At 47.0% G+C, this 23,656-nt stretch overlaps 1 protein-coding gene across 2 annotated transcripts; it reads left to right on the top strand.

Moving 5' to 3' along the window:
• On the top strand, positions 1-22,192 carry LOC307202944 (tetratricopeptide repeat protein 24-like). 2 transcript variants are annotated; one of them, XM_079953384.1, is made up of 7 exons: positions 1-205; positions 3,376-4,070; positions 6,627-6,842; positions 9,536-9,664; positions 13,319-13,440; positions 16,354-16,458; positions 21,369-22,192. In XM_079953384.1, exons 2-7 carry the CDS (start codon positions 3,404-3,406, stop codon positions 21,447-21,449), a joined length of 1,320 nt encoding a protein of 439 aa, XP_079809510.1. In that variant the 5' UTR covers positions 1-205; positions 3,376-3,403; the 3' UTR covers positions 21,450-22,192. The 2 variants fall into 2 exon arrangements, with proteins under 2 accessions (XP_079809510.1, XP_079809509.1); XM_079953383.1 differs by lacking the exon at positions 1-205 and adding an exon at positions 1,304-1,771.
• Positions 22,193-23,656: the final 1,464 nt, after the last annotated feature.

Here is a 23,656-nt window from a genome sequence, read left to right as displayed (position 1 = left end):
AAAGAATGATGTGTACACAGCCTTAGTAAGTTTGTTGATGACAACCAGGCATTGTTGCTAAGCCTGTCTGATGCCTCCACAAGCATTTCCCTAACAGAGTTTTGCAGAAAGGCTGAACTACCCCTTCTCCTCTCTGCCTCTAGGCTTGCCTGCAGTTGCCGTTTCTGGTACAATTCAGAACTTTCCTTTCCAAAACTTTGCACAGGTAAGTGATGAGCAGCTCTGCGCACCCCATAGGATTGTGCTTTCTCTCTCTCCCCCCCCCCTTCTCCTTCCCTGTCAGCCATTCCAGACTAAAGCACCTCAAGATTCCTGGCCTGTGTATGGCACACCCCCCATAATGCAACGTTTCAACTAGAGATGCCCAACAATAGATTAGGTTATTGGGAAGCAAAAAACAGAGATATTGGGGCAGGGAGCACAGCAAACATAGCAGCAACAACAACCTAAAACCCAACAACAGGTCAACTGAGGTTGAGGAAAAATACTCATAAATGTGTCAAAATTTATTTAAATGGACAGATTATTTGACAGTCCAAGATAAATACCTCACACGATTTCCCTTTGAAAGCCTCTCTCTTTCTCAAAAATGACCAAATTTACAGGCTGTTACCTGATTGCGTTTTGCCACAGGCCACTGCTAAATGGTGCATGTCTGGAAGTATCCTTGAAGGCAGATGTTCCAGCCTCAGCCAGCTGCTGTTGGGACCAGCCTTGTCTCCTTGTGCTGCTTGCTGTAGCTTTCCTGGTCCACCCTCATAGGTCTTCCCCAGAGAGAAGCCATTGATTTGTGTTTACAGCAGGATCCCATCCAACCTAGACCCTAAAGAGACCTCTTTCACTTAGGGCCCTGCAGAGAATCTTGCTCCCAACTGAAGACCTGGAGAAACCAGACTGGATTCAGAGCTCCCTTTTAGGGATTCCTCAGGAACCCCACTGATCCAATTCCAAGCCCTGCCTTGATCTCCACCCTCCCCCATTTCCCCCTCTCCCTGACAGGCCTCAGGAGTGAAGGCAGCAGAAGCCCAGAGTAGTGCTCATTTGACTGCCATGGGTCTACCTAGGAGGAGAGACGCCCAGCAAAAGAGCAGGTAGCCATGCAGCTGGCAATGGCTAGAAACCTCCCCTTCTCCTCTCCCTACAGCTCTGTGGCTTTAGCCTCCACACCATGTCCTGGTCATGTACATGTAGTACATGTGAAAAGGATGTAGGGGTCTTAAGCCACAAGCTTAACACGAGTCAACAGTGTGATGCAGCAGCAAAAAAAAGCTAACACTATTCCAGGCTGGATCAACAGAAGGGAAGCAAGAGAACCACTCTATTCTGCCTTGGTTAGACCACACCTGGAACACTGTGTCCAATTCTGAGCACCACAATTTAAGAAGGATGTTGACAAACTGGAGCATGTACAGAGCAGGGCAACCAAGATGATCAAGGGTTTTTAAACCAAGCCTTATGAGGAATGGTTGGAGCTGGGTATGTTTAGCCTGGAAAAGAGGAGACTGAGAGGAGATAGGATAGCCATCTTCAAATATCCCAAGGGCTGTGACATGAAAGATGGAGCCAGCTTGTTTTCTCCTGCTCTGGAGGGCAGGACTCGAACCTATGGCTTCAAGTTACAAGTAAGGAGGTTCAGACTAAACATCAAGAAGAACTTTCTGACAGTAAGAGCTGTTCAACCATTGGAATGGACTCCCTCGGGAGGTGGTGGACTCTCCTTCCTTGGAGGTTTTTAAGCAGTTTGGATGGCCATCTGTCATGGATGCTTTAGGTGAGGTTACCTGGACTAGATGACCTTTGGGGTCCCCTCCAACTCTACCATTCTATGCACAGTTTACTATCTTTGCATCCCTAAACTCATGAGCTGTGCCACTGAGCATGAAGGAGTAATGTTCACCCCGCACCTTCCAGACCATGTGGTTATTTTTCAGCTCCCGCTCTCCCAAGACAGACTTGGCCATTCTCGGTGTCCTTCCTGTAGGGTCTGCCATGGACTTTTCCACCAAGCCTGAGGTTTCAGAGTCCCATTCCTGTGCCATGGTGACCACAGGAACGTTGCTATAGCCATCTTGAGTTATCGAAAGGAATTGCAACTCCTTGATATATGCTGCTTTCCCCCACCCCTTTTGCAGAGAATTTTGCCTCCTCTCCCAGAATCCCTCTCCCTCTCTCTCTCTTACACACATGCAGATGCAGACCAAAATAGCTCCCTGGAAAGGCATTTAAGCAGCCAAAGTTAATCCACCAGAGCCAGGAAATCGAGAGGATTCCCACTGCACAGATCATAAATGGTGCTGCTTCCTTTACTGACCACCCCCCATCAATTAACTATTTTTAATCAAAGTCTAGTTTGCACAACAGCCACGCAAGCTGGAAAGCATGATGATGGGAAACGAGGCTCTCCAGCTCATTACATAATTATCAATCAAAACGTATGTTTATAGCAAACATTTAATGAGGAACTAATGAGCTCCCTGGATAGCTGAAGCTAATATTATACCAAAATCTGCATCTCTCTCTTCAAAAGCTCCTTTTTTCTTTCTGCTGACTTGTTTGCATTACCTGTCAGTAATGTTCTCATGGTAGACACGTGTTAGTTCATAATATCCCCCCCTTTTTTCTGCTTCCTTTTGCCTGTTAGAAATCATTTTAAAGCTACGTTGTGGGGAGCAGGCAAGCGAAACAAGTATGGGATAATAAAATGCATGTAGAAAAAATGGAAGGCACAGACACCAGCTGGATAGCTCAGTTGGTTAGAGCTCAGTTGGTACTGAGAATGCCAAAGTTGCAGGTTCGATCCCCATATGAGACAGCTGCATATTCCTACCTTCCAGGGGGTTGGACATCCTCAGGGTCACTACCAATTCTACAACTCTATGATTTTATAACCTCTTGAGACAGAGCGTTTGAAACTGCAACATACAAATATAGCTACATGATGCATTCTCACTGCAAGATCAGTAGGAAACTGAGGCATTAGACAAGATGGTGAGATCTCTGTGTAACATCCTGATGATCTTTGGAATTCTCTGCCACAAGGTGTAGTGATGATGGCCCCTGGTTTGGGAGCTATAAAAAGGGGAATGGGGCAAATCATAAAGCTGAGGGGGGGGACCGTGAAGTTCACCTTGCCTGACCACATGGAGGAAGAGAGGAAAGTGGCACCTCCATCTTCTGAGAAGGGTGGCTTACTTGGGCAACTTGCACCCTGGAAGGGCTGGGTTTACATTTGTTTTTCTGACTCATCACTGGGAGGTGGGAGGTGGTTACCTAGAGCCAGGATCTGTGCTTTGAAAAGCAGTCTAAAAAACTAAATATGCAGATAAACTGTGCTTCAAAGTGCAGATGGTTGTGATGCTCTGCTTCCTTTTGCAGTTCCCCTTCCATTGCCCCTTCGGAAGAGATGGCCTCTGCTCCTCCGATCTCTGGCTCTGTCGGAGACCAGCCTGTGTGCCAGCTGGGCTCTGTCCAAACTGAAATGCAAAGGCTGTTGAAGGCTGGTAGATGTCTTTTCAGCAGCAATGAGGAAGGCCAGGCTTTGGCTGCCTTCAAAAAGGCATACAGGCTCTCAGGTAGCCTCTCAGAGCCTCGCTCCAAAGCCAAGTGTCTCTTCAACCTCGGGGCGGCTTACATTGCCACTGGCAAGCCCCAGAAGGGCCTCAAGTGCCTGTTGAAGGCCAAAGAGCTTGGAGCTGAGGAGAAGGATGGCGACCTCTCCTTCAACATGGGCGCTGCTTACGATGACATGAGAGAATACGCAAAAGCCACAGAGTTCTACAGAAAGGCCATCCAGGAATACAGCACAAATCAAACGCAAAGAGCAGCCGATGCCCTGATCAAGCTGGCCTATTGCCTGGTGAGCACAGGTGACGTGGAGTCAGCCGCACAGTCTTTTCGCCTGGCCGGCCAGGCCTACCAAAGAGTGCAACTCCCAGAAGACGCAGCCATGGCTATGAGGGAGGCAGCAAATTACTTCCTGCGAAGCCCAGTGTACTCCCCAGACGACATTTTGAAGAGCTTGCAGGCCTGCAGCCAGTTGTGCACCAAGATAAGGAACCAGGAACTGCTGGGTATAGCTAAGTACCTCCGTAGTCCCCATTGGGTCTCCTTAAGGACAAATCCTGCCACCCCAGAAATCTCAGGGGGCTGCCAGAGTGCCCTCTAGCCAGATGAGCTACTCTGCCTTTGGGACCCAGTTCCTACCCTTGATCTCAGCAGGAATGGGGATTCCCAAACACAGGCTTTTCGATAGACAAGTATGAAGATGAAGTGGAAGAAGAAATCTCATTCCCAGGGACAGTGTGTGTGAGACAGATGTACTAACACATTCTTCAGCTAGAAAGGCTCCAAGGGCAACTTACATATGATCATTAAAAATAAGATTGTCCCTGTTCACATGTTTACAATGGGCACATCACAAAGGGAAAGGAGGGGGAGGGAAGAGGAAAACAGGCAAATAGGCTAGGGTTACCAGACGTCCCCGGATTCACCAATCTGTCCCCGGACAAAATCTGTCCCCGGAATGTCCCCGGATTTTAATTAATGTCCCCTGATTTATGCCTGGGGACTTCCGGTGAGGCAACATGGCGGGTGCCATGGCAGCAAGCAGCACTGGAGGTCCCGGCCATGTCAAAGTTCCAGCCAGCCAATCCACTGGCTGGGGGGGGGGGGATTTAAACCAAGGCACGAGCCAGAGAGCCTTCTGACTCGCTTCCTCGATCAACGCTTGCCCTGAAATTGCGCAGAGCTGACCGCAGCAGAAGAGCCCTCGACACCCTTCTGCTGCGGGCTCTGCACACCCGAGTTGGGGGGGGGCGCGGGCAAGGCGCTGAGGCAGTGAAGAAGAGGAGAAGCCTAGAAAAGAGCTCTGCTGCATTGCAAGACAGACAGACAGAGAGAGATGGAGCCTTGTGTGTGTGTGTTTTAATGTGTGTTTTCCTAAGGCCAGCTAACACCTTTACTCGCTCTCTCCCCCCCCCAACCTCTTTTTGGGGGGCATTTGTGTGTTTGTAGATGGGCTTCTCCGCCTGCCTTGTGTCAAGGTACACTCCCCCCTAAAAAAGGTTAAGAACTCTGGGCAACCCTTTCCTAAAATAATGAAGCATGAAATTAAAAAAAAAGTGTCCCCTGGATTCCTTGAAAAAAATCTGGTAACCATAAAATAGGCACCGATTACAAATGCTACATATTTTCCAGAGGGGTATCCCTTGGGTTAGTCTCTAGCAGCAAAAACAACAAAGAGCCTTGTGGTACCTTAAAAAGTAACAAATTTATTATGGCATGAGCTTTTGTGAATTACAGCCCACCTCTGCAGATGCATTAAGTGTTATCCTGAGTTGCAGTTATATTATATTCCTGGCTGTGTTGAGGGAAGGAGGGGTAGATCTTCTAATGACCAACTGGAATAGGAACAGGGAGAGGACAGTCCTGATGGAGCTGGTCTTTCAGCAGAGAGGATGGAGTGACCCTTCCTGTCTCTTCCTGTGCACTGCAAGGAAGATCTTCGCTTGACTACCCCAACCTGGTGCCCTCTAGATGGTTTGGGCCACAACTCCCATCAACCGCAGCCTGCACAGCTAGGGCTGATGGGACCCCGGCTGGTCTGGCTGGGGGCAGATGGAAGTTGTGGTTCAAAACACTTGGAGGGCACTTGGTTGGGAAAGCCTGGCCTAGCAGGATGCTACTCTAATTGCCTCTCATTCTCCGATAGGGGTGCCAACTTGAATAAAATATTAGGGTGGCCCAGGTAAGCCCCTCACAAGATGCAACTCACACACCCCTTTTGAATGGCAATGTCCCATCAACCTTTGGGGGGGCATGCCCTCTCAAATATTTTATTGGGGTGCTAAGGGGCCTTGGCCCCTAGGAGTTGACTACTATCTTCCAGTAGCTGGAACTCACACGGACACCACAATGCTAAGAGTACTTCTGCAAGAAGAGGAAGCTGAAGGTTCTTTTAAGTGCTGTATTTTTCGCTCCATAAGATGCACCTAGTTTTTAGAGGGGGAATGCCAGGCAAAAAATATTCTTTAAAGGGAGTGCTGAGCAGAGCCTGTATGCATCCCAGGCTCTGCTCAGCGCTCCCTTTAAAGAGCCGCATGGAGCGTGTGTGCGGCACTTGCAGGCTTTTCCCTGAGGAGGGAGAAGGGCAGCCCATCACTGATGGGCTGCCCTTCTCCCTCCTCGGGGAAAAGCCCCATAGAGCCGCACACACGCTCCACGCGGCTCTTTAAAGGGAGCGCTGAGCAGAGCCTCCTGCCTGCATTTGCTCCATAAGATGCACACACATTTCCCCTTACTTTTTAGGAGGGAAGACGTGCGTCTTATGGAGTGAAAAATACAGTAAATGAAGATGGCCTGCTCCAAGTAGGGATGGGGGCTTTGCCACTTCTTGAGTGGGAGGGGCATCCTCTGCGCCTTTTCTACACCCGGGGGGGTCCTTTAAGTCTAGGAGTGAGGGGGATGCTCCATCCCAGTGGAAAAGCCCAGTCTTTGGGGAACACATTTCCTCTGAGTCTTGCTCCCTTCAGCTGTGCAATGCCTACAAGGTCCTGCTTGGTCAGTTGGAAAGATCCCAAGCTCCCTCCAGCTAATGGTGGGTTTTCTCACCCCACTCTTGCTCTTAGGCAAACTCTACAACCACCTGGGGCTGCACTTTGCGGAAATGAGGTGCTTCCAGCAGGCAGAGCGACACTTTGAAGCAGCTCTCCGCCTTTGCAGCGGAAAAGGCTTTTTGGTGCGGAAGAAAGCTGTCCTGTTGCAGAACCTGGGGGCTGCCTGCAACGCCCTGGAGTGCTTCGAAAGGGCCCTGCGGTACCACAACGAAGCAGCTGACATGTACGGTGAGTTGCATTGGGTTAGGTTTTTTTAAGCCAATTTATTCAAGTCATAAAAACACATTGCTGTATCAATACATAGAGAATTATGTGACATAAACAAAAAACTTAAATTATTGTCCCTATTCACATTACTTTTAAAGATAAACAAAATACCTACTTCTTAATACAAACTTTTATAATATTTGGTTGTTTTGATCACATCAAATAATTAATTGCAATCTTTATTTTGTTCATATATCTTTGCATGTCATTGTCTCTTAATTTCTGCTCAGCTTTGTTTGCCAGTTGGGCCTCTGTCTGTCAGCTAACAAAGCTTGTGGGTCCCTGGTCTCATCTGTGGGGTTCTGTGCTTGTTCCATTCATATGCACTCCTTCTTACCTAGAATGTTACAATCCCTGTTTGAAAACATGTCCTCCTGGAGTTTCTAGGCTGGGCTATGCATTGGCTAAGCAGCTTAGCAGAGATTTGAAAGACTTAGAAGCTGGAAGTACTTGGTCCCACCACCTCACCACCCATTGTACCTATTTCTGCTGGAAAGAGCCATGGGAGGCTACCCAGGACTCCTTGGTAAAGGGGGGGGGGATGTTCATTGCTTTCTGTTCTGTCCTATTTGCAAGGAGGGCTTCAGATTCTAAGCTCACATGGTGGGAGGCAGTTTCTCATGGCTGCCTCTTGCAGGGGAGAGACGGGAAGGTGTGGAGCTTGGGAGACACCATAAAGCAGTGGTGGCCAAACTTGGCCCTCCAGCTGTTTGGGGACTACAATTCCCACCATCCCTGACCACTAGTCCTGTTAGCTAGGGATGATGGGAGTTGTAGTCCAAAAACAGTTGGAGGGACAAGTTTGGCCACCACTGCCATAAAGCAAGCACTGGTTGAGTGACAAAATAAATGTCCTTATTTCTGCCAGGCTGCCTCCTTAGGCTAAATTAATCCCACAGCCCACCTCCGCTGGCTGGCAGCCACACTCTTCATGGCCTCAGGAAGACAGCACTCAGTCCCACCACGGCTCCCTGGCATTCTCCTCTTCCACCAAGTGCTGCCCTGCAAACTGCAGGGGTGCTGCATCCTACTAAACCACTTCCAGCCACCCACAGCTCCTCCTCCCTTCTCCACCCTCTCTGTGCCTGTGTAAGCCACAACGGGTAAATGGAACCTTCAGAATATTGGGGGCAAGCAACAGGGAAATGTTCTTGCTCTTGTGAGCTTCCCAGAGGCATTTAGCTGTCCTATGTGGAAAATAGGATACTGGGCCAGACAGGGAGAAATGACCGGTGTTAGAAACTGAGATATGAAAGCTAGGAGCTAAATGTCACCTTAAACCTAGGTTATGGGCGCAACAATGGAATGTCTTGGCACACTTTTTTAATAACAAGAATACAAAGCTGAAAATGAATGAACTGCAACTAAAATTTTATGTTCATGGTCTAGTCTATCCCCTGCCCACCCCCCACCCCCCTAATATTCATAAGGGGGTCTCTTCTCCAGTCTTCAGAGTGGTGGCTTTCTTTAAAAAAGCTCAACAACTTTGCAGGTGTCAGGATTTTTTACTTTTTGAAATATGGCAACCTTAAGAAATTGCTCACACTAATGAAATTCCCTGCTGCAAAATGCTCCTAGGACAATGGGAGTTTCAAACACTGCAAATGACTATACCCATGAAGCAAACAGACTGTAAGGCAGAGGTAGGATATGAACACCAAAAACCAAACCACTATTTTGTCCTATTTCTTGCTGCAATACAATGCCCATTTTAAGGAAAGGCAAAGTGAGGAAACGCATAACTGGCCCACAACCACACCAACTGAGCAGAGGCAGAGGTCAAGTCTGATGCTTACTTTTCCTCCACGCTTGAAAAGTCTGTGTCTGAGGGGTCTTTTCCCCCTCTGGAGTTTTTTCCCAGTGAAGAACACTTTTTAAAGCCAAGGACTCATCCACACTTAATTTTTGCCCTGTGTCTTTCCAGACACAAGTCCATGCTTTCCCAGTCTGTGTCCAAAAGATTTATTTTGTTGTCCTGCTGTTTCCCCCAGAAAAACCTGGTCTTCACTGCTGAATCAGAGCAAATCACAATTTGGGTTTTCCGAACCTGCTGCTTGTTACACTTGAGCTTTAAAGAGTGGGTTTTGGTGGGGAAAGCTCTGGGGCAAAAAGTAGCACTCAGGACTTGGGGCTTTAAAGTGCAGACCTGTGTCTGAAACCAGCAGGGCAAAAGATAAGTGGGGATCAGCCATGAGCCTCAGTCATGAACATCCCCCCCCCCCCCCCCGCCGCAAATTGGTTTCCTTTCCGCTTCTTTACCCTATCTGAAATGTCAGGAGCCAGAGCAGATGGCTGTATAAGGCTTCCAGTGAAGCATGTAGATCTCTTTGCCTCAGTTCTCAGCAAAACAGTCAAATAAGAGACAATATGGTGATTTGTATAATATATGCAGATTGCAGACTGTAGCTTTCATTGGTGCATAATTTTGGTCACTCTGATGCAGAATTCCAAGCCTGCAGGAGCCCTCACTGCCCCTGTGGCAGATTCGATCTCACCCTACAGGATTGCATAAGGCTAAAATGTCCCCTGCTAGGGAGGTTTTCAGAACAATATCCTTTTGGGGGAAAGTTTCTAGAGTTCTGGGAAGGGGCTGGATCCATTTGCCAAGCTGCTGACATCATCCGTGTTGGATTCCCCCCCCCTTTTTTTGCCAGGGGCACTGGGGGAGAGGGCTGCTCAGGCTCAGTGCTACTACAATTTGGCCACTGCTCACGGCCAACTGAAAAACTACGACATGGCCGGATTTTACTCCCAGCAGGCACTGAAAGCTTTTGTGGATGCAGGTAAGCGACTGTGGTGAAGCCCACCTTATATACAGTGGTACCTCGGGTTACAGACGCTTCAGATTACAGACTCCACTAACCCAGAAATAGTACCTCGGGTTAAGAACTTTGCTTCAGGATGAGAACAGAAATCGTGCTCCGGCGGCGCGGCAGCAGCAGGAGGCCCCATTAGCTAAAGTGGTGCTTAAGGTTAAGAACAGTTTCAGGTTAAGAATGGACCTCTGGAATGAATTAAGTACTTAACCCGAGGTACCACTGTATCAGGTCAGTCCTTTGGTGCCTCTGGTCCAGTATGACCCATTCCAGCCATCTCCAACCAGGTGCTGTCCCAGTGACTGGATGATAACTCCCCTTGGCCCAAGCCTGAGTCAGGGGTGATGGGAGTTGCGGTCCAAAACATGTGGAGAATGCCCAGTTGGGGTGTAGCACCCTGCTTGTGGTTAACGCTTAGCTGGAATGAAATATTCAACGCAGCAATAGAGAAATTAAAATAATAATTTATTTGTCAGACAAATAAATGAGAGGCACAGTGGTATATAGTTACCAAGCTCTGGCCTGCCCTCCTGCCATTATGGCCAGCACTTATATTTTCTCAATCCAGCCCCCTTTCTCCTCCTTTGTCCATTCAGCCTGGTTGAAATTCCTATTGGCTGTTTGCTAGAACCAATCATAAAAGATACACCCATTTCCTATTGCCTTTTATGGGAAATAAAAAGCTATATTTATAATTGGCAAACAAGTAGCCATTAACCTCTACAAGGCACCTTAATTACCAGATCACCTTTGGCCCCTCTTGCCCTATTCCCTGCAAAACAGATGGCTAATGGTTCTAATTTTATCTGAACAGATCTTGTTCACCTTTTCACACACCATCTATGAAAGAGCTCCTTCTTTGCAGGTCTTTAAGCAGAGGCTGACAACCATATGTCAGGAGTGCTCTGATGGCGTTTTCCTGTCTGGCAGGGGTTTGGACTCTATGGCCCTTGTGGTCTCTTCCAACTATATGAAATAAGAATCCAACATTTCTTACTTTCTAAATCCTTTGCATAATTACATTTAAGCCAATATATTTAATACATAACATATATAGTTTTTTTTATAAGCAAAGACGTTTTCAAAGTAAGAAAAAACTTAAAAACACTTTCTTCAGGGAGAAGCCCCCCTTTCCCTAGCCAGCTGCTGTTTCCATTAGCCCTTGCCGTTTGCCCTGTGGCTCAAGTCTCTAACGGGAGGCACAATAATTCTTACTATTTACCAACTTAATTGCAGCTTGATTGTATTCTGTAACATGCAAGGTCAACGACCTCGCTCTCAGCCTTTTTATGACTGCAATAAACCAGAGGGCCTCTCTGGCCAAGAGGATGAACATCTGCCAAAATCTTAGCCAGCCTAGTTCCTGCCTGGCATGAAACATTTGTGAATTTGAGCTCATTTTTAAGATTCAAAATATAAGCCTTGATTAAGATGCAGGCTATGATCAGATGCCTCAGGGGAAGGCAGGTCCACTCTGATTGGCAGGGGCTCTCCAGCAACACCTACTGATCCTACTGTATTAGCTAGCGTGGGGAGTAGGCTGGGGTCCTTCTGTATGCAAAGCAGAGAGCCACTGGTGGTGTGGTTAGAGGGCATACTAGGAGCTGGGAGACCCAGAGAGAGAAGATTAGGAGGAGGAGCCCAGTGCTGAAGGGGCAACAGGCTTTAAGGAGCAGTTCGAACTCTGAGGTCTCCCAAGAATGTGCAGAGTAATGAGAAGAGAAGACCAGAGAGCAGAGGTGCACAGATGCAAGGAGGAGGAGGCTTAGAAAGGATGGCTGGCAGGGACCTGCAGTCCTGACCACTGCTCCATAGGGGCAAAACCTACTGGAGAGTGTTGCTGGGACCACTAGGCTGAGTTGTATGTCCGTTTCCGTGAATAAAGAGTTAACTTCGCTGACAACAGAGATCTGCTTTCTTCATAGCTGACTGCAACCCTGACACTGCAGGCTCCAGGTTAAGATCATTTTTTTTTAAAAAAAAATATTTATTAAGGTTTTAAAGGTTACAAAAAGAAAAAGAAAACACACCAAATTAAACACAGACTTGTAGTAAACAGAAAAATAGATACAATTAAACCAAAAAGAAAAAGAAAAAAGAAAAAAAGAAAAACAAATACGAACCTTCCCATAGCTTATCTTTCATTTGCTTGTTTCCTTGACCTCCTCGCACCTCCCTTTTTTGTATTCTAGTTCGGTTAGCTATTTCAACAAATCCTTTCCATCCTTCCCAATTTTTATCCTAATACAATGTGACTTTACCTTCCCTCCTTTCATCCATTAACAATCTATTTTTACTTAATCCTTTATAATACTTCTGCTAAAGCCACATAACTTCATTCCAGCCTCCTTCTAACATTCCTTAATTTTATAATGTTTCTGTAAATAGACTTTAAATTTCTTCCAATCTTCTTCCACCGACTCTTCTCCCTGGTCTCGGATTCTACCAGTCATTTCCACCAATTCCATGTAGTCCATCACCTTCATCTGCCATTCTTCCCGGGTGGGTAGGTTTTGTGTCTTCCAGTACTTTGCAATAAGTATTCTTGCTGCTGTTGTAGCATACATAAAGAAAGTTCTATCCTTCTTTGACACCAATTGGCCAACCATGCCCAGGAGAAAGGGCTCTGGTTTCTGCTCCAGGCTAAGATCATGAACTACAAGTGGGTTTGGGACAGAGTCACGTTAACCTCCAGGAGAGCTCCTACTAAGCAATTTGAAAGACAGAACAGGCAGGTGGGACCAGCGGCAAAATGTTGCAATGTTACATGCATGCTACCTCGCCTGTTTTCAGAACACTCTAGTCTACAGTATTCCATTTTGCCTTCTCCCTGGTTTTCCATCCTCCTGGGCCCCCAATTGACCTGTTCTGTAGGTATTGTTCATTGAGCTGTTAGTCCCCTGCGCCCCAAAAGCCTTTTTGTACTTCTGCACACCTTGTCATTCCCTCCATGCCTACTAGTATCTCCTCCCTCTTGGGCTTGGGTATTGCTGCATTGGCTACACAAGAATCCACACACAGGCAATGAGTTCTCTGTAAGTGTATAAGATGCAGCTGTTAGTGTTGTTGAGACATTTTGGAGTGTGAGTGAAGGAAAGTTTTGGAGTGCAAAATGCCTCTGAATTTACGCAGCCAGGGGGAAGAAGGAACTCTCACTGTCCCTTGGAGGCCTCCGGGGCCAGCTGCCTTATTTCTGCTTGCAAAATGCAAATGGAACAATAAAACCTGTTTTATACAAGGTAATCAAATGGTAATTGAAAGTCCTCTTAAATGTGGAGCAATGGGCTATTAAGAACTTCCAGCAACTCACCACTGCAAACCCTGTTTTTGCACTGATGTCTCCAGAAACCTACAATGCCTGCCGCCTGACAAGGAGGTGAAACTAAAAAAAGGAGTAGTTTTGTATATTCCTGCTTGTAACTGGGCAGATTGACACTGTTTCACTTTGAAAAGTAGCTCAGCTCATATGCCAGCCAAAGACCTGAGCTACGGTAGTTGCAGATCAAAGTGTCCCCAATTCCAGGCAATAAACTACAAGCCATTGACCCTATGCTCCTCCTCATTCCATCCTGGACTTCCTGGCCCCTGTCCTGTAACTATTGGCTCTGTTTCTTCCTCCAGGTGACTCCTATGGTGAGGCGCAGGCCTGTGAACAGCTGGGCATGACTCACCTCTGCCAGGGCCACTTTGGTCCAGCCATCCTTTACTACAAACAAGCCCTGGCTCTGTTTGAAAAGTCAAAGGTACATCTGTGTTTGTCTGTCTTGTTTGCTTTGTACTGCATACAGAGGAGGAGGAGGAGGAGAATGGCCTTCGAAACAACACCAGGAAACTGCCCTGATTCTCCCTCCCCTCTCAGAGGGGCTTCGAAAACTAGCAACCATGGAAGATAGTGTGGCACTGCCCACGCTTCAGAGTTTCTGCCTTCGTGTCCTACTGAAATTCTGACCTCTTGAGGTTACTATGGGGGGCATATTCCTCTCCCCCTCTACTTGTGGGGATATAAGAACATCAAAAGAGCCCGGCTGTAGCTGGATCAATCCAAAGGGGACCTATCTAGTTCAGCATCGTGTTCTCACAGTGGGCAGTCAGATCCCCATTGTGGGATGCCCACATGTAGGATATGAAAGCGGCAACAGTGCTTCTCCCTTTTTGCAATTGTTGTCACCTGGAGATCAGAGCCCGGAAGTGCAAACAGATGAAAGGAAGAGTGAAATTTCCTTTCTACCCTGCTGGCACTACTGCTGCTGACTTTGGACAGTCTGCAATTGGGAGCACGAAAGAGATTTTCCCTCCTCCTTTTGATGTTAATCATTCCCTGCCCTACCTTCCGGTGTACCGGCACAAGAGGACCCAGAAATAAACCGCAGCAAGATTAGCCCAGTTTCAAGGCCAGGTGCCGCTCTGAAGTTGAAAGAACAGAAGATAGCAGACGTGGCCTGTAGGGAGGGCAGAAACTCAGTTGCCGTTCTCAGCTCCTTATTCTTAGGCTCTTTAATCACTTGAGAGGTGCAGAGGTAGCCTGTATATAGCCCTGTACCCGGAAAGCAGCACCCAGATCACACCATCCAATCCCATCTAGAGACTGCACTCTTTGAGGAATTACAAATAAGGAACCGAGGGAGCCAGAATTGCCTTTCTCCTGGAGAGAAAGAATCAACACCAAACTCTTATTGAATTCATTTTTATAGCTAGATTTACAGCGTTTTTATAAAAAAAGATTTAAGAGGGATCAGTATCACACACACCCCACAATTGCCATTATAGCTGACAAAGCAGAGATATATACACAAGTAGTTAAAACAGTTTAAATACCCAAGAGAACAACCAACCTTCTAATGACAAGAGGATCATTAAATAAAATAAAAACCAAAAGAACAAAACTGTAGCTTAATGAGCACAGACCAAAGCAGCTGGTGCAATTGGGCCATTTATCAAGGGCTGGATTCTGCTGTCCGTTGGGCGGATAGGCCCTGCCCCACATCTGATAGTGCCTATCACTGCCAACCCCTCCAGAAGCAGACAGCATCACTGGGCAGGTGAGCAAGGAGGAGGGCAATTCTTGCATGGCCCAGGAAAGGTGCTATCCCAGAGTCCACTGGGGGAGGGAAAGATGGCTGGCCTTAGACATATGGACACCAGAACTTCCTTACAGAAACAGACTGGAGTCCAGGATAATCAAGCACCCAAATTCCCAGAGTAGGCAAAGAGATGCTTCTGGGAGCTTTAGAAGCAGAAGATAGGAAAGGGGCCTATAGCAGGGGCAGGAAATAGGAAGATAAGAAGTGTACCGTATACTGAGTCAGACCTTTGGGTCCATCTGGCTCAGTAGTTCCCACACTAACTGGCAGCAGCTCTCCAGGATTTCAGACAGAGAGCTCTCCACGCCCAACCTGGGGATTGAACCCGGATCTTTCTGCATGCAAAGCAGATACTTTCCCACTAGGCTACATCCCTTCCTTTCAGCATTATGTACAGAAGGGCCCATGTTTTATTCTTGGTATCTCCAGATAGACCATGGGAGAATTCCTATCTGAAACCCCACCTGAAGCACTGCCAATCAGTGTTCACCAGGGAGAGGGAGCCAGTGGCCTTCCAGATGCTGCTGGACTCCAACTCCCATCATCCCCCTGACCATGCTGACTGGGGCTAGTGGGAGCTGGAGAAGACCTACAGCAGCTGTGAGGCTCCCTGTTCCTGGTGTAGATGATTCTGAGCTTGATGGACCAAGGATTTGACCTGGTGCAAGGCGGTTTTCTATGCCCCTAAGCAGCGCAAAAAGTCACTTCCTGGCATACCACTGAACATGGAGGTTCCATTTAGCAATCTCAGTTAATAGAGGCTGTTGGACGTCTCCTCACATTAAGCCAGGGTGACTAGTGTGGTGCCCTCCATATGCTGCTGGGCTCTATTTTCCATCAAGCCCAGTCAGCATGGTCAAGGATGATGGGAGCTGCAGACCAACAACATCTGGAATGCTCCACATTGATTACCCTGGGAATAGCTGCTTCCACTGGCAACTAAACACATTGCTTGGGTTGCTTGTTCAGGTGGGTTGGCCCTGAATAGGATTGGGGCTGTGGGGATGGGCTAACGACACAGTTGCAGGAGTATAGAGCTAGACCCTGCAGAGATGTTTTTCACAAGGGAGCCATCAGTTACAGGTTCTCTAGCCTAGCCATCTCCAATGCCATTTTCAGATTTGATCTGTGGCTATTTGGAGTCACACTGAAATAACTGCCCAACCCAGCCTGGCCAGGGTAGAAAAAGGAGGAAGGCTGAATGGAGGCTGAGTTGGCCACAGAGTGCAGGAGACAAGCCACTCAGGGCAGCCTTGGAAAAGGAAGAAGGGGAAGTTTTATGTTTCTTAGGAAAGTGGAAGCCTCCAGAACCAGGATCCTCCGGTTAGAGGGGAAATGGCTGCCCTCCCCACTGTGGACAGTAGGAAGATGAACTCGGTTCATCTATCTCAATACTGTCAACACTGACTGGCAGCAGCTCTTCTGAGTGAACCTGTGACCTTCTGCATGCAACACAGGGGCTCTGCCATGGACCCACGGCCACTTTTCCATGGTCGCTCTCGTGTTTGTCTCCCACAATGACACATGCTGCATCTCTTTGGGTCTTATTTCCTTCTCTTCTTCCCTCATCAACAGGAAGCATCTGAAATCCCTCGAAAACGGATTTGGGAGAAATTGGCTGCTGTCGCTAACTATCAAGCAAATGCCGAGGATGAGTTTGCGGATTCGGCAATAACAGATGTAAGAATCGCTGGGGGGGGGGCAAACATTTGCACAAATGCTGCTGCCGTGTTGGGCCCACCTGAGCCCTTCAGGCTCCTCCTGCTTGGCCCAGCATGCTTGGCCCTTGGCTCAAAAGGGCAGCTGGCCCAGGGTGCCCTGGCTGAGCTCACCCCCACCTTCCATCCATGGAAGTCACTTGCTCCAGCTGTTCCTGTTCAGCTCACTCTAGGGCATGGGTAGGCAAACTAAGGACCGGGGGCCGGATCCGGCCCAATCGCCTTCTAAATCCAGCCCACAGATAGTCCGGGAATCAGCATGTTTTTACATGAGTAGAATGTGTCCTTTTATTTAAAATGCATCTCTGGGTTATTTGTGGGGCCTGCTTGGTATTTTTACATGAGTAGAATGTGTGCTTTTATTTAAAATGCATCTCTGGGTTATTTGTGGGGCTGCCTGGTATTTTTACATGAGTAGAATGCACCTCTGGGTTATTTGTGGTGCATAGGAATTCATTCCCCACCCCCCCAAAAAAAAATATAGTCCGGCCCCCCACAAGGTCTGAGGGACAGTGGACTGGCCCCCTGCTGAAAAAGCTTGCTGACACCCGCTCTAGGAAGTCATTGTCCCCTTTTTTGGCCTTTTGCCTCAGTAATGTTTTGTGAGTGGTATTTAGGATCAAAGCGAGCTGCCTTATACCGAGTCACCAGCCTTAACAAATACAGTGGTGCCCCGCAAGACGAACGCCTCGCAAGACGGAAAACCCGCTAGACGAAAGGGTTTTCCGTTTTGGAGGCGCTTCGCAAAACGAATTTCCCTATGGGCTTGCTTCGCAAGACGAAAATGTCTTGCGAGTTCCTGCGGGTTTTTCCCCCCTTTCCCCCCCTTTTTCTAAGCCGCTAAACCGCTTAGCAGCTGATAAACCGATAAGCGGCTAAAAGCCGCTAAAAGCCGCTAAGCCGCTAATAGCGCTAATCCGCTAAGCCGTCAATGGGCTTGCTTCGCAAGACAAAAAAACCGCTAGACGAAGAGAATCGCAGAACGGATTCTTTTCGTCTTGCGAGGCACCACTGTATGGCATTGCCAGCCTTATCAAATTCAGCTCCCTCCCCACAGGCCTGGGAATATTTTTCAGTTCAAGGACCACAGTTCCCCGTGGGGGACCTTCTAGGAGACACATGCAAATGGTGGGCAGGGCCAGAGGCAAATGTGGGCGGAGCAATGGCTAGTCTCTTACCATTGCTCAGTAGGCTGCATCCCAGTCATGAAAAGGCAGGCAAAATGTGTCATCAAACACCAGGGACACATTCCAGCCAGGCCAAAGGACTCGAGGAGATGCCGTAAGGGGAGACATCAGAGGGCCGGAGAAAAAGGACTGGAGGGCCACATTCATTGCCAGGGCCTAGGGGTCCCCACCGCTGCTCTCAGAATCAAATCTCTGACTGAGGTTTAGGTTCATCTTTCCTGCATTCTGCGTACATCTAAATGTGACCACCAAGCTAAGACTGGGGTGGGGGAGGCAATTGCCAAAGAAAGGAATTTAGCACAAGCTGCCATTGTTGGAATGAGTATAATGATTCTAAAATGTCTCTCCATTTTTATCTGTTGGGGGGATAATGGAGGCCAGGGTTGGTCAGGTGAGACCTTCCTGACCCCTATAAAAGCTGTTGAGTTAGTCTTGCTTGCTGGCCAGAGCATGCAGGCAGGGACAATGTGCTCTTGCGAGCTGAGGGTGGAGGGCAATTTGGGGCAGGAGCTGCTCAGTTACTCCAAGGTAAACAGTACAAAGCTAGCATATCGGGGATAAGGGCTGTGCTCCTCAGCACTGCTTCCCTTTTATACCTTGCATGCTGATTGCAGCATCTGAACTGTCCCGAGCCTACTCCAGCTGAGGAATCACACCTCGTCACAGCTAATGATCTGGGTTGGGAGACCGTGTCTGCCTTAGCCTCCTTGAGCTCACCTCCTGCTGCTCCTTACACCTCAGAGCCTGCTGTGTTTGGGGAAACGGGGCCCCTCTGGCTCTGGTGACGGGTCCTGCTGCTCTGGTTCCTGTCCACTGACCTCCATCCCCTCGCCATCCTCTGTCGCCCAGTGAGCACTTTCTACACCAACCTCTCCCTTCTCCATCCCCAGCTTGCTCTGGTGTGTCCCAGTCCCTTGCTGGGATTCTCTTCCTTCTCCCCGTTGTCCTGCCATTCATGACAGCGGCCCTCACTGAAAGAGCCACAGACAGAGACACTTTCAGGTTTCTTTGCATTGCCCGACTGCAATGAAGAGATGGAAACCTGGGAATTTGTGCTCTACACAGACCATGGATTTCTTTTCTTTTTTAAAATAATTTTTATTCATTTTCCAAACATTTTTATACAATCAGCTCATATTTTATCACGCATTCATCAATTTTTGACTTCCCTCAGTTTCTCTGCCAATCTTTCGTTAAAATTTCTATTGTTAACGCAGTTCTGAACTTATTATTGCCTTTAACCATTCCTTTTCCTTTCTCCTACTTCTTTTTTACAATATTTCTTAATTTTTCACAGAGACTCTTCAAAACCAACAAGCATTGTCTGTACATCACATATGCTTTTCAGATATTCTGTAAATCTCCCCCAGTCCTCAATAAACTTTTGGTCTTTCTGGTATTGAATCTTCCCAGTCAGTTTATCCAATTCTGCGTATTCAGTCAGTTTCATTCTCCATTCTTCCACTGTTGGAATCTCTTCCTGCTTCCATCTTTGCGCCAGAAGTATTCTTGTTGCTGTTACTGCGTATTGGAAAAGTTTACAGTCTTCTCTATTAATTTCATTACCTACCAATCCTAGTAGGAAGGCCTCTAGTTTTTTAACAAATGTATATCTCAACATCTTTTTCAATTCATTATATATCATTTCCCAGAAGCCTTTCACCCTTTTACACTCCCACCACATATGATAGAAAGTTCCTTCTTTTTCTTTACATTTCCAACACTTATTACATGTGTCAGGGGTTCAGGAGCAGAGGCACAGGGAGGAGAGGAGATGGAGAGCGAAGGGGAAGAATCCGAGGGGAGTGTAGGAGAAGAGGACAGTGGACCGAGGGATTCCATGAGCCTCTCCAGCGAATCGGAAGATTCACAGAAGGGGGCGCCAGTGGCCAGGGGTAGGGGGTTCCCAAGGGGAACGCCCCAGGAGCAAGGGGGCAGCAGGGATTCCCAGAGCAGTAGTTGGAAATCAGGACCAGCTTCCCCACCAGAGCAGAGTGGGGGGGAAGAGTCCCAAGGATCGGGGCCAGTGCATTCCCCACCAGGGAGAGAAGATAAGGCAGGGCTGACCACACCTCCATCGGAGAGTCAGACAACGGAGGGGAGGTCAGATCCGGCCAGTATCCCGGAAGAGGGAAGCAGTGACAGAAGTAGTGTAACGGTCAGGAGGAAGGTCACTGGGTTGGCGCGAGAGGCAAGTTCAAATGTACAGGAGCGCGGGACAGCAGAGAATGAGGATTGGGAACCGGGTCCTAAAGCCCGCCGGATGGAGGGGGAGGAGCTAAGCTACTCAGCGTCGGAGGAGTCCAGAAAGGGCAATGCCCCAGCGGGCAGGAGGACCCAGAGGAGGAGAGAGCAGCGGAAAAGGTGGAGCAGGGCTAGGATCTTAAACTGGTGTCATAGGGGAGGAGACTCAGACGGTACTTCGCCGGTCTAGGGTTAAGACGTAGAGCTGCGCGCTGCGGCTTTGAAATGGAAACTGAACTTCAATAAAGACTTTTGTACATAACGACAGCCTAGCGTTGGTCCTCTGTGAGCTGGGACCTAGGGGCAGCTCTGACAACATGTTTTATACATTTTAGCCAATTTGACTGGCGTTATGTACCATCTATATACCATTTTCATTACATTTTCCTTCAACGCGGTACACGCCGTAAATGTTAATCTTTCATTCCATAATTTCATCCAGTCATCATATTGTATATTATAACCGAAATCTCTGGCCCAATGTATCATTACCGATTTTACCTCTTCATCTTTTGTATGCCATTCCAGCAACATTTTATACATTTTAGACAAATTTTTATACTCATTATTCAATACCTCTATTTGAAATTTTGATTCTTTTTCTTCATATCCACACATTTTACAATCTTTTTTAAACATTTCACTAATCTGATAATAATGCAACCAGTCATAAACAAATTCTTTCACCTCTTCATAAGCTTTCATTTTCCATTTCCCCCCCCCCCTCTTACTATCAATTCTCCATATGTTATCCACACACCCCCTCATATTTATCTTTTTCACACTCATCACTTCCAGTGGTGAAATCCAATGGGGAGTTTTGGTTCCAACAGATTTTTATGCCTCTCCCACACCTCTATCAGTGATCTTCGGAAGATGTGGTTTTCAAAACCTTTATGAATTTTTCTCTTTTCATACCATAGATATGCATGCCACCCAAATCTATTGTCAAATCCTTCTAGATCCAACAACTCTCCATTCTCTAATTTAATGGATTTCTCATCCTTTGGACATGGGTCTGTAAGAATTGGCCCAGCAAAGAAGGCAGTGCCTGGGCCCATTTCTCTATCGTGCTCAGTGTGTGTGTCATGCGCTGCCCACGAACCCCGTTAGGCTGAATAGCCAAAGGCATCAGGGGCTGCTGATTGTAGTTCTCTTTTATTCCCAGCGATGACCTCATATTCCACAAAGCCACTTTATCTCTGTTGTTGCAAGCGGGTGTGGCGTCCAGCTCATGCTGTGATGATGGCTCATGAAATGGGCACACAGGAAGCAGCTATTTTTAATTCAAAGGCTCAACCCTAGAAATATGGCAATTAAATTCAGTGCATTTTGTGTGTTCTTATCCTGTTCTTATGAAACATGCAACAAATCTATGCGCCACCTTCTTCAAAAAAACAACAAAAAACCGGAATTGAGCTCCTGTCCTACCTTTTTTCAGAGCCTTTTCCACCATCCAGAATGTGGGGCTTGTTCTCCAGGTATCCCATTGCAAAGAACAGGAACTGACAGAGCTGTTTGACAGTGGAACGGTCCCTCTCAGGAGGAACGGTCCCCTTCCTTGGAGATTTTTATGCAGAGGTTGGATGTCCATCTGTCATGGATGCTTTAGCTGAGATTTCTACATTGTACCATTCTATGATTCTGTGAGCACTGTGGTGCAGTTGTAGACCACTCCCCATTCACTTCAATGGAGCATGCATATAAGAACCTCTTGGATGATTGCACCTAATACTGAGTGTGTTTGTGTGTGAGCCATTTTGTGCCTTGGGCACCAAAACATCTCATTTTTAGAAATTCCTTAACAGCATCATAGAACTGTTCGATTGGTTTGGGGGGGAGGGTGGTTTGTTTATACAAAGAGTTCTCCAGAATATTCTTCATTTTTTCATTTTGTTTTTTATCTCCGCTCTTTAAGATGGATGCTCATTTTGAGAAGGAGAAAGGGGGGAAACTCAAGATAATTGCCTGCCTGATTCAGTTCAACTGGCTATCCTAGTTTCTAAGTAATTAAGATTGCATTTCGTGATTCTCAACCGTATCAAATTAATGTTTACAGTTCTGTATAGTACAGGAAAAAATAATGTGTTGCCATTTTAATTAAATTATTAATAAATGGCATTGGTTCCACTTCAGATGCCAATGTAATGAGAAGGCTACCAAGCTGCCCGCGTCATTCATCAGTATTTCTTATGTATCTTTTGTCTCTAATTGGTGGTACATGGAAATCCTCAGATTAAAATGCAAATGTCCCCCAATTTCCAACTGTCTCCTTGCTTCTTAAATGAACTTCCCTCCACACGTCAAAAGTCATAAATTATTTCCCATCAACCTTCCATTTCCTCATGAGAACCAGCGAGAGCTGGCTAGTTGCAGCTTTTGAGAGGCTCCCCCTTGGACAACTTGGCCCTGGGGAGATTCTGAAGCAGCTTTCACCATCCTGGGTCCCTCCAGGTATTTGGGACTACAACTCCCATCAGCCTCAGCATCATATGGTCAACCTGACTGAGGCTGATGGGAGTTGTAGTTGCAAACAGCTGGAGGGCCCCAGGTTGGGAGGGGCTGTCCTAAATTAAACTGAAGAGGGGAGAGAATAAATGTTTTCACAGTATTAGGAAATTTTTATTGCTTTAAAAAATATGTTATTTTACTTGCATACTAAGACGCATTGTGAAATCTGGGCTTCTCTTGAAAATTAGAGAATAAGTACCTATTTATTTGTTTATCAACAGCACTGACAGGCCGCCTTATAATTGAAACTCTCCTGCAAAAGAAACACTGAAACACTACCACAGTAAAATAATAATAATAATAATAATAATAATAATAATAATAATAATAAAAGCATCACAGCAGAGACTAAGCAATAAAATTAAACTCACGCAAAACTGAAAAACCAAAGCTTCAAATTTGGTTGAAAAGCCTTGGAGAATTAAAAAGAAAGCTCTCTCTCTGTGTGTGCATACAATGAAGCAAACACATCAAAGCCACACCTTGTGTCTTTGAGGCAGAACCTGGAGGCAGCTGTTCCAGGTCCCTTCTTTGTGGTTTCAGGGCTTGCGTAGTCAAGAGACAGGGCCTAAGAACATCACAAGAACTCTCCTGGCTCTGTCCAAAGTCCTAGAATCAGAGGAAGATGCCTTACCCCAAGTCAACCCATTGATCCATCTAGCTGAGTATTGCCTGCCAAAATGACTGATAGTGGCTCTCCAGAGTTGCAGGCAGAGATCCCATGGATACCTGGAGATACTGTGGATTGAACCCGGGGCCTTCTGCATGCAAAACAGTTGCTCTTCCACCAGAGATGGAAGAAGGCACCATCTTCCTTTAGCTCCTATGCTCATCACATCCAGCACTGCTTCTGTTCCACTGCAGTTCACTTCCTGCCAAAAACCATGTTGTTTATCCTGCTGTCCACTGTGGCAAAACTACCTAGCTCACGTAACCTAGATAATTAATTACATGTTACATTTCCATTACATTATTCCACCCCATTTATTTCAGTGCAAATGAAACCTAATGCAAATGGGGGAGGGAGGACGTACTCAGTTACGTTTTGTTTGCAGGTAGAAAGCAGAACAACGAATACCGATTGTATTCACTGGATCATTTTCTGTTACAGAATAAGTGAGTGTCGGCCGTTTCTGCTCCTGTTTCTGTTTCCATTGGAGTTTTCCAGTATCCCATACATCCAGTGAGCTACAGCCTTCCCCCTTAAAGAAGCAGGGA

The sequence above is a fragment of the Podarcis cretensis genome (assembly GCF_951804945.1).
Source record: "Podarcis cretensis genome assembly, chromosome: 14".
Lineage (NCBI taxonomy): Eukaryota > Metazoa > Chordata > Lepidosauria > Squamata > Lacertidae > Podarcis > Podarcis cretensis.
This window is presented reverse-complemented; position numbering and strand designations above follow the sequence as displayed.